Here is an 11,941-nt window from a genome sequence, read left to right as displayed (position 1 = left end):
ATTATTCGTAAAAAAAGCTTTTTACAAATATGCTAATCAGCCACTCTCGTTCCATTTGGAAAAATTGAGATATGATTAAAAATACGATTTGAGCATTTTCTAAATGGTCAGGACAAGACACTCTATTAACAGGAGAGAGGATGTCATTTAAAAATCCATAGTTGTAGTCATTTCTGGTGAAACAGGAAGTTACCAGAAACAATTGAATACGTCAATCAATCCTGATTTATGTCATATACTAACATACAAAATTTCGTTTTATTATCTGAAAAAATAAAAAAGTTATAGGGGTGAGCCACTTTTGAGACGCACCCGGTATTATTTTAGGGATATTCAAGACGGGTTGTGACTGAAATAAACAAAGATGTCCAACTGATATTCATTTATTTCAACAAAATAACAAGTCATTATCTGAAAGTAGTTACAAACTAAAAAATTGACGTGTACATTAACTCTGGCATTTTGTTTTAAAGTGTAGAAAAATTATCAGTTCGTCTAAACATTAGACGCCAAAGCGCAGACTTAAAAGTATATACCTTGTAAAACAGATAAAAATTAAAATATTCACAATTATTTACAACTGGGGAAACCCTTAGATCTTAATAATATATATTTATACTTTAATTTATGTACATTCCCATCTGCTTAGTACTAAACAAAACACATATACACAAATATAATTAAAATTTACAGCTAAGTTCCCTTTTACTTTCATTTAAAAAATACACTTGAAGCAAACGTAAGTGCATACAGTAGAAAAACAAAATGAAGTCTTAGTAATATCTATTCTGGAAATGCAAAACACTTCATAATCGCAGTAAATAATAAAAGGTTGCAATAAGACATACCCAGTTTGTCATATAAATTATCCCAACTATAATCTAATTTCGACTTAAAAATTCTATTCTTGTTTACAAATTATATACATCCCTTGTCAAATTGTTATTAAAAAAAAATATCGTACATCTACAATTTTCAATTTAATATTACATTTATCATATAACTTATGCTGACTGTTAAGAAACGAAGAATCTATACAAATTTTAAGAAACTATTAAGTAGATGATAAAATATTTCCCAAAATACTGTATTTAAATATCCTATCAAACATATTAAAATGATCTATAAACCTATTGTTTTTTAGTTTAATCAGTCTGAGTTATATGTAATTTGAAAATATCGACATACCACTGCCAATACTCCAATTTAATATTCTTACTTCAAATCAATTTTTTGTCTTTGGGTTACATAAAATCTCATAATTTACTTAAACATAACTCGACAATTAATAAGTTACATACATCAAGACCCGTGAAGATACCAAATCTGTACTTCATGTTTCACCATGAAAACACCCTATGTAACATCATTGTCTTTAGAAAATTTCAAGCATATTTTACATAATTTTTTTCCTTAATGAAGTAAGACACTTATTAAGCGGAGCAATGACTATTTTTCTTCTATAGTCAAAAAATACATAAAACATTCAAACTCGAATTACAATCACCGTGGGATCTCTTAATTTTAAACAATGTGAAATACTCTATCCTAAAAATATCACCTATAAAACTTGTATATACACCTATTACAGTGGCTAGCATTTGAAACTTAAATAATGACATGCCTGAATCATCAGAATAAGTCGTATATTCTTGCTTTGTTATAAATCTAATTATATGATTACATTTTTTTTTCAAAATGTATTTCACCAATTTTATATTAACACTTTTAAAATGAGGCTAGCGACTGTAGTTGAAAACGAATTACTTCATGCTCAATGTTCCTTTAGAAGAAAAAATTACACCATTGCGCGACAAAGCGCGCATCCTTAAACGCTAATCCTCATCACTTAAAGGTTCATACTGCGCTGATAGAAGAGGTTTAGGTTCATTATTTCGCGAACTATCATTAGAATTGTCTTTATGAACGTATGAATATGAATATGCACCTTGAGGTTGTTGATGTGTGGGACGTGTTTGTTGATGTTGGGCATCTTGTTGTGGATTTGAAAAATCATTTTCGTGTTTCTCTTCATCAATAACCATGTCACCAGGACTATCACTACGATCTTTTTCATGGACGTGTTGATCTTGAATATCTTTCTTATCATCTTCGGTCCTCATAACCTCCACAATTCTGTTTTTAACATAATCAAGAGGAGACATGTGGGACTGGGGTTGCTGATACCGTCTGAAATTCTGTTCTGACCAATGGTTATTTTCTGGAGGAGAAATAGGTTCATGATGATACTTTTGAGGTTGGGCAATTCGAATAATTTGTCGTTCATCCTGTTGCTGCTGAACCTGCTGTAGAGGGGTAGCTGAGCGTTTATTCTCTTCTTTCTGCTGTTGCTGTTGCAGTCGTCTCTTCCACTGTTCATTAACGTTTTCTTGCATATGATAATAGGCACCAGGTCGAGTACTGAAATCATGACTAATTACTGAGTCCGTTAGTTCCTTTACAGTAAGGTTCTTATTAACGCCTTCATTATCTAGATCTAAGTTAATGACAGAGGGCGGTCGAATTCCATTGTTATCTTGACTAACTGGAGGATCACGTTGAAAACTTTGAAAAAGTAAATCACCAGCCCGCGGCGGCTCCCTTGCATTCGAAACTACGTCTCCCCTACCTCCTTCAGCCGTCTGATTAATTTGATGTGTTATAATGGCGTCAATAAGACTAGCTGCAGTCATTGTACTGGGATCTGATCTAGGCTGCGGCCGAACCTGCTGCTGTTGTTGATGATATGCTCTTCTTTGTTCATCAATTCTTTGCTGCTGCTGTCTCATTTGCTGCTGGTGCTGCTGAATAATTTGAAATCGATGTGGTTGTTCCATAATGTTGTCAGCAATAGTTTTACCAAGTCCTTCATGTGGGGCACTTGGAACTGGTAAACTTGGTTGCTGAACAGCAATATCTACTAACGACGACAATGCTTCATGTCCTGGCGGAGGATGATACTGAGGTCTTGTATGTCTTTGAATTACTCCTTGCCTTTGCTGGCTTTGTTGAGGAGGTGGAGTTCGGTGTGGACTATTTGCGGGGTAATATTGAGGTTTATCTTGACGTCGGCTAAGCATTTGTTGGGATGTGATATAATCATCAATAATAATTTGTCTTGAGGTCATTTGCGAACTCACTTGTTGATCATAAGGAGATCTTTGAGGATAGTGATATTGGGATTGAGCTGTCATATTTTGCTGAGATGGCATTCTACCCTGCTTAGCAAAATATTCGTATACCCTCTTATCCTGTTGGAGATTATGAGATGTGTGAATTGGAGTACCCTTTGTTATAGAACCCATTTTAGCGTCTGGTATTTGTCTTAAGAGCCCATCGTAACGAGTAGGTTGATTTATAATAGGGGTGCCTAACGTGATAGAACCGCCTTTTGGATTTGCAGGCTGTGGACTGGGTAATTTAACATGTGACGTGCGAATGTGGGCAGGGCTTTTACGTTCTGGATGATAAATATAAGACGGCTCGGATCGATGTATATTAGATGGTGGATGCTTAGAATGGGTTGGTGGTATAGGCTCTCGTGGTTTCTTGATACTAAGATCTAGAGTTTCTGGAATAGAGTCTCTTATGTCTGGTATCTGAACAACCACCAAATCATCTCGTGAACTTTGTATCGGCTCAGGCTGGGGTTGTGAACGAATTGGACCAGAAACAGGCGTAATAGTAGCTCCAATGGTGTTTGCCAACTTCGTTAAGCTAATATCTGCCCTTGATTGAAGTGGCGGTTGAGATCTATTGGCGTTACTAGGTAAAGTGTATTCACTAACAATTGTTACCTCGTTAGAATCGTTATTTAAAATTGAGGATATTGTCGGAGCCATACCTGAACCCTGAATTTGACCAGTTTGCTGAGCTCCTGCATTTTTATTCAACGATATTTCTATTACATTCATTACAAGTTCTTTAACGCTTAAGGGACTAGGAGCAGGCCGAGGTTGATAGTCATTTGTTACAGGGGTAATTGTAGCTGTCTGATAATGATCTGGCGTTTGAGCTTCGTCTGCTGTTTCAGTAGCACTAGAATCATAATCTTCTTTTTTAACAGCATTCTGATTTTGGCCTTGTAATACGGGTGGACTCTCAGCAGCGCTAGTGGTATCACTGGAATGTCGTTCGCGGTCCCTAATTGGTTCTTCACAGCTTGAAGTACTCGAGCCCGACTCTTCTTCGTCAGTAAGAGTTGGTTTTCGATCACCCAAACAATTTTCCAAACTTAAGCGTTTTCTGTTTGCTGCGTAAAAACTTCGCACTTGGTGCGCCAGCTTATTAAGCCTTTCACCTATCAGCTGCCAATTTGCTCCAAGCTCTGTCAGAGCAGTTTTCAATTGTGTAACTTCTTCCTCGGGCCATTCTTCGACTGGTCCAAGCCTTCTTTGAATTCTATTAAAACAGGCGGAACAGCATTTAGTCACACCGCTAGGAATTCGAAATTCAGCCAAGATGGGATCTTTTACGTCAGAAGGTAAGTCCTGTAATCGATAAGGAAACGATCTTAACCTTTTTACTCTTCCTCGCGCGTTTGGACAGGTTGGCAACGGACAGTGTGTATAACGAGATCGGACGCATTTGCAACGGCAAGTATTGCACACTCTTGAATTTAGGGGTACTTCGTCTTCCCTGAGCCCGTACTGAGACGCCTGACTGGGCTGAAGCGGTCTGGAATGCAGCTGAGGTCCTAGTTGTTCATTACATACAATACAGCTACCTTGAATGGTTTTATCTGAAACAAGAATTATCGTTAGCAACTGTATGCAATCTTAAATATATGAAAAAAATCTAATTATCTCAACCAGGTACAATATCTTATCAATTTACTCATAATTACTATACTACTGCGGCAAATAAAAATGAATATTTTATTGAGTAAATTTTTATTAAAAACATAGGAAGGGAGATATTAAAACAGAAATCAAATATTTGGTTATAATAATAAAAAATAAAACGGTACAAAATAAACTCGACCTAGCGAAGAACATTTTAATTCCTTTTAATTCAGTTCGAGTCTCTTAACGATTTAAATTAACCATTTGGTGTTTACCTAAAAATCCAGCTAATTATTTAATTTGAACATTTCCTCGGGCGAAATACGCTCTCTCGTAACAAGGCTCCCTTGGCAAATAATATTAATTAACTCTAAGTGACGTTTATTAAGTGGAGAGAAGGTTAACTTTATTTGAGTTAAATTTATTAAAATGTATATGGAGAGATCGCAGTATTTGCTCGCAGAAATAAAATAAGAGAGCAAACAGAAACGATCCATTCGGAAACAAGTACCTACCCCTGAACGAAAAAAAAAATTGAAATGACAAAATAAATTAATTTTCTTATTTAAATTAGATCAATATGAATATGTGAAACACTAAATAACTATAAATTATTTAGTAAACTAATTTTTTATAGGCTTGTGCACATTTCAGTTGATTATTAAAATTTCGACAGTAGCGCTCGGTGCTGCAGAAATCCGCAATTGTTGACCACAATGAAATAATATTAAAATCGTGACTTTGTCATAATATTTAAGTATTTTGGTTTTTCCTAGTGCCAGTTATTGAAACTATAAAATTCTTAAGTACGAAGTTTATGTGATGTAACGCATGTATGTTTCGGGTAGGAAAAATTTAGTGGAAAAAAATCGAAACTGGACGACGGGTTATGTTGTGACAAGGACAGCATAAATTGTGTGGTTGTTGCGTGCAATAACACTCAATACAAATCACTAACAACGTCGCCTAATTTCGGTTATCGATCGGGGATGAGATTTTTTTAAGTATTTTATTTAGTTTTTATTCTCTATGTTACATTTTAACATAGAGAATAAACAAACCGTATTGAGTCAATATCTTGTAGTACAATTTTATCATCTATACTATGTATATAAAATCCATAAGTGACTGACGGCACTGATTAATCACGATCCTGCTCAAACCACTCAACGTAAGAAGCTCAATTTTGGCATACAGGTGTAGAGGTTCGATAAGGGATTTTTCGAAATTCCATTTCCAAGGGGGTGAAACCACCCCTCAAATATTACAATATTTTTTATTTAAAAAAACGGTCAAGTTTCCGAAAAAAACGCTTAACACGTATATTTTATTTTGTTTTTTTACATATTTTAAGATTTTTTAAAAATGTATAGAGGGTGTTTCGAGGGTGGTCATTGATTAGTCACAATCCTGCTTAAAACGCTTGACGTAAAAAGCAGACTTTTGGAAAACGGATTGACTTTAGGGTGTAGAGGTTCGATAAGAAGGGATTTTTCGAAACTCGAATTCTAAGGGGGTGAAACCCTTCAAATATTAGAATATTTTTTATTTAAAAACCGGTGAGTTTTTCGGAAAAACTCTTAAACACGTATGTTTTATTTTATTGTTTTGCATATTTTAAGATTTTTTAAAAATTTATACAGGGTGTTTCATAAAATATGACCAATAATGAGTAATCACGATTCTGCTTAAACTGCTTGACGTTTAAAGCTGATTTTTGGCAAACGGTCGACTGTGGGGTGTAGAGGTTCGATAAGGAGGGGTTTCTCCATTGTTTTTTCTCATGCTGACATAAATGTGAGAAAATTTTATCCAGTTTGTATGTTAATGGAAATTCTTGCTTTGCTTTATGATCACCATTACAAATGATTAATTCGTTCTTGATTCAAAAGTTCTTGATAAAATTTTACCATAATAAATTCAAAAATTGACACTAATTAATTAATTTTAAATAGAAGTAAATTTCAAATTTTACTTAATTAAAAAATAATTAATCCATTTTAACAATGTATATTGCAAAATATCTGCAAAAACTGCGTAATATTATTAAACTGATAAATGTTTAACTAAAAAATGACAAATCTCACTCAATCTCACAATTCAAACAGTTTTCAATTTTAGTGTTTATTACGGTTTACTGAATTCCTTATTCGTAGGTACTGGCAATTATTCTGAAATTTCCCCGGAGATATAAAACACGACAATGTCAAAATTCAAGCTGAGTATAATCGAACGCATTCCAACCGAGATGTTTTAACAAGCCCATTATATTTGATTTGACGATCTCGGGGGATCGGAACACACCCTGTCGCGTATTCTGCGGCGGGACTTAACAATTATGTTATATCTACCGATTTAAATATTTTTTTTATGACAATACAAAGGTACTGAAAATTCTAAATGTTTATTTCAAAACATTTACCTATATTTACATAAATTGTTTTCTTGGTCTTTTTCTTCTCTACAGCACCGTTCTACGCATAACGTTTTCCTTCTCACAATGCCATAACGCTGTAGGCACCTTTCTTATATGTCGTTAGTTTTTAATAAGTAGAAAAAAACTACAGTTTATAGCTGAATCCGAACAGCACTATTTATAGGCCGTCCTAGAGGGCATATACTTTTTAATCATTCAAGTTCAGATATAATTCTCAATTTAGATAACTATTTATTTTATCAGTAATATTCTTAATAATAATATATCAATATATCAACTACAGAGCCATATATAACAAAGTCTACCTAACAATACGTATTGATTAATCTTGTCATTATAAGTTTATACAGAAGTAAAATATTATCGAATGATCCAAACATAATTAAATTGAATGCCCCGTTTATTTCATTATTACTTTACTTATACCAATTCCTAAAAAAATACTTAAGGGAAGTTATAATGTACTCCCCTGGTAAATAAAATGTAGCGTTTTGTATTATGATCAGAAGACCGATAATGTCTTATCTCTATCAATATCAAACGAGTTACTTAAATTAATAAAGACTGGTAAAAGTATTAAATTAATACACCCTCTATAATGTAATTGAGTTGTTTTTACCATCCGCCGAAAATGGAGTTTTCAAATAAAAAGAGTTATTAATAATATTAATTAATAGTATCCTAATCTTACGTGAAATTTTTAAAATTTGTACGATGAGTACAAAAGCGTTGGATTTATTTACACACACACACACACAATTTGCTTTATTATTTTTATGTGATTGACAAGTCTAAAATCGCACAGTGATGACATAATACTGTATGATCAAAAAAAAAACGGCGTCCAGTTGGCTGGGAAATGACGATCGAAGACATTTCCCATATAAATCTATACTAATATATAAAATCCTTAAGTGACTAACATACTGATTAATCACGATCCTGCTCAAACCACCCAACGTAAGAAGCTCAATTTTGGCATACAGGTTGATTCTAGGGCGTAGAGTTTCGATAAGAACGGATTTTTCGAAATTCCAGTTCCAAGAGGGTGAAACCACCCCTCAAATATTACAATATTTTTTATTTAAAAAAAGGTCAAATTTCCGAAAAAACGCTTAAACACGTGTATTTTATTTTGTTTTTTACATATTTTAAGATTTTTTAAAAATGTAAACAGTGTGTTTCGAAAAAACTGGTCATTGATTAATCACGATCCTGCCTAAAGCGCTTGACGTAAAAAGCTGATTTTTGGAAAACAGACTGACTTTAGGGTGTAGAGATTCGATAAGAAGGGAGTTTTCGAAACTCGAATTCTAAGGGGGTGAAACTATCGCTCAAATATTAAAATATTTTTTTATATAAAAACCGGAGAGTTTTTCGGAAAAACTCTTAAACACGTATATTTTATTTTGTTGTTTTACCTATTTTAAGGTTTTTATAAATTTATACAGGGTGTTTCATAAAATATGACCATTGAGTAATCACGATTCTGCTTAAACTGCTTGACGTTTAAAGCTGATTTTTGACAAACGGATTGACTGTGGGGTGTAGAGGTTCGATAAGGAGGGGTTTCTCGAATCTCAAATTCCAAGAGGGTGAAAACGCCCCTCACATATTACAATATTTGTTATTTAAGAAACGGTTAGTCTTTCGGGAAAACGCTTGGACAAGCATAATTTATTTGGTTTTTTTAAATATTTTAAATTTTTTTTATAAATAAAAAAGTTCTGTTGTTTGAACAGAAGAATAATTGTATCAGATTTCGATATATTTTAATCTAGAAACACGTTTTACTTTACACTCTTTTTGCCAGCAAAAAAAAACTACGTGATATGGGCCGAAACTCCCTCTCACCCATACAAGAGATTCTGCTTGACCCCCACCTCCTTAATTCCTTCACGTGTTCCCTTCTCTGAAAACATCACCGATCGTAATTTCTAAGGTAACTTGAAGTGTTTTTTTCTCGATCTTACGTATATTCTTTATAGAATTTTCAATTTCACTGCTGATAAAAAAGAGATTTTATGATAAAATAAAGAATTAAAATAAGTCTAGAGTACAAATGTAAAAATAAACCTCAGTTCAATTTATTTATTCTTTTCTTCTACTACCTAGATACTGTTCCCATATTCAATATGTACCGCTTCGCGGTCGATTGCTTTCCATAATTAATCGATCCTCTATTTTCCTAAAGAAGCCGTTTTCTGATTGGACGAGTTTTTTTTTAATAACTTTAAAACCTCTCGGTACCCCTTGCGAACGTTCCCCCCAACCTCCAACGCTCCTCTCGAGCAAACAAAACGAAATCAGGCGCGCAGCATCGTACTGTGCCGCCCCCCGGTGTATACATAAAGAGAATCTACACTTTTCTCTAATTAAATTAAATATTAATATTCAATTTTGAACGGGAGCACGTAATGGGACGCTTAACTTTGAGAATATTTTATTATATTAAGTGTTTCGGACATAATGGAAACGGCGCGCAATTGCCTGTCTGCTGCGCGAGCGTGTTCAATTTTTTCTCTTTTCGGTGGTCGGGTATGATAAAAGGTTTTCTGAATTTTCTATGATAAAAAAATGCCACTGTTTTAGAAGGGGCTAGCCTACATAAGAGGTATTATTGAAATATTTTTTATAACATTCTTTGTTTCTTAATTATGACGAGCCTATTTTTTTCTTCTGAGAAAATTTTCGTCTACAAATAGGCATGTTTCGTTGATTAAAGTAACTGAATAGTAATAGCGCTTTAGTAATAGTAACTTTGTCCGACTAAATAAACTTTCCAATTTTCCAGATGATAGTCCTCTAAATGAAGGTTGAAACCACGGCCTAATACGTCAACAGGGACTTTTCAGGCGGATTTTTGGAGAAGGCTCCTTTTGGAGAGTAGTTTTAGAGGAAAAAATTGTCAAACCGTGCTCGGTCAGTTTTGGCCGAAAAAATGGCCCCAAAGGGCCAAAAAATAAGTTTTTTCGCAAATATCTGTCAAAATATGCCATTTACAAAAATTTCCTTGGAATAAAAAATGAAGCTTAGTTAATTATCTACAAAAACTCCTTATCATTTTTTACGTAAAATTAGTAGTTTTCGAGATATTCCGCCTCGAATATCCTTGAATTTTCTCTCTAAGTCTTAACGCTCCGGAGAAACTTTTAATATCTCGGCTAAAATTAATTTTTTAATTATTAAAAATATTGTAAGTATTATTTAATAAAATATTGTAAGTATTATTATAGAAATGAAACCCCTCAGACAAGGTTCTACCTTGTCTGAGGGGTTCCAAAAATAAAAAAAAAATACAAAAAAATAAAATACAAACCCCAAATCATAGACACAATGATAACAATACACAATATATACAACTTACAATCCCATACATACGAGGCCTTTCAGAAAAAAATAAGGATAGGAAAACAATATAACATACGAACATCTTTCAAAACACAAAATACACTGAGATCCATTTTATCACATACGACCGATGAATACAGAACAACAAACAAAAAATGTAATATACCAAATACCAAGTGAATGCGATAAATTTTACATTGGTGAAACATCTAGACCCTTAAATGTTAGAATTAAAGAACATAAAGATTATTCAAGAACGGGAGATTTTCACAAATCTAAGATTTGTCAGCATTCATGGGACACAGGGCACAGAATAAATTTTAATAACGCCAAAATTATAATGAAAGGAGCGATAGCCTCTAAAAGAAAAATAAAAGGCTTTTTTAATTCAATCTAATAAAAATAAATGTATTGCTCATGCATATGTAGATGTTAGTAATGTATGGCAATCGCTTCTTTGATTTTAAAGAACATACAGAAAGTTTGGGGCTTTTTGGAGCTTCAGCATCTTTTTTTGCGAAAAAAACTCTCTACACGTATGCCTGGGGTCGAAATATACCACCCCTAAAAATATTTGCACTTATTTAAGACTCATCCTGTATAAATATCTAGGCGAAAAAAATATCTCTCAACCCCTACTATCAACGTGGCCAATTAAAAATATCGCAATGTAATGGGACTTTGAATCAAAAATTCTTTCTCCAAATGAAAAATCATATATGGAGAACGAAGAGGCATTGTGAGCCAGCCGTTGAAAGGCAGACAGGTAGCGGGACCATTATTCCCAAGAGCAATTAAAAATAAAAGCCGCCGAGATCTTGGTCTTTCATTTGCGAAATTGAATAAACAGTAAACAAATGGGCGATGTTTTTAAATATTCATACGGCGGAGTCTTTGTACGTGGCCCTGATCGCCGGAGGGGCGGACTTAAAAATATTACGCCAGAGTACGCACAGAAGGAAGATGGAAATTGAAGTGGATGATAGAGACGGGTGCTTGGAAGGAGCGATTGGTGAAAGATGGCTTTTTTATTTTATATTTTCATGTTATTATACAGGGTGAAAACGAACAGTATTTAATATTACCTCTACCGATGATAGTATGAATATTTGGCGAAATACGTCAATTTATATATCAAGGGGGACAATTTTTGAGGTATTTGTTGTCGTATTACTTTCAACCCTTTGACCCCCAGGGCACTTACCACTAAAATTTTAAATGGCAACCCCTATTTCTTTTACCATTTTTGTGTTCCTTATAAAATTCTCAAAAAAATAATGCGCTTTATGTAGAATTCTATAAGAAACACAAAAATGGTAAAAGAAATAGGAGTTGCTATTTAAAATTTTAGGGGTAGGTGCCCTGGGGG

The 11,941-nt window shown here is 33.8% G+C and overlaps 1 protein-coding gene across 3 annotated transcripts in view; it reads right to left on the bottom strand.

The window, feature by feature from the left end:
• Positions 1 to 367: 367 nt before the first annotated feature.
• LOC115876081 (nuclear receptor corepressor 1) overlaps positions 368 to 11,941 on the bottom strand; it is a 224,823-nt gene continuing 213,249 nt past the window's right edge. For all 3 annotated transcript variants that reach the window (XM_030891772.1, XM_030891773.1, XM_030891774.1), the window contains exon 13: positions 368 to 4,741. In XM_030891772.1, coding sequence (XP_030747632.1) covers positions 1,836 to 4,741 — 2,906 coding nt within the window. In that variant the 3' untranslated portion in view covers positions 368 to 1,835. The remainder of the gene's footprint in view (positions 4,742 to 11,941) is intronic.

This window comes from Sitophilus oryzae, unplaced genomic scaffold (assembly GCF_002938485.1).
Source record: "Sitophilus oryzae breed Bouriz unplaced genomic scaffold, Soryzae_2.0 scaffold_1396_pilon_pilon, whole genome shotgun sequence".
NCBI classification, from domain to species: Eukaryota; Metazoa; Arthropoda; class Insecta; order Coleoptera; family Curculionidae; genus Sitophilus; species Sitophilus oryzae.
The sequence above is the reverse complement of the archived record's forward strand: the minus strand, read 5'-3'. Positions and strand labels throughout refer to the sequence as shown.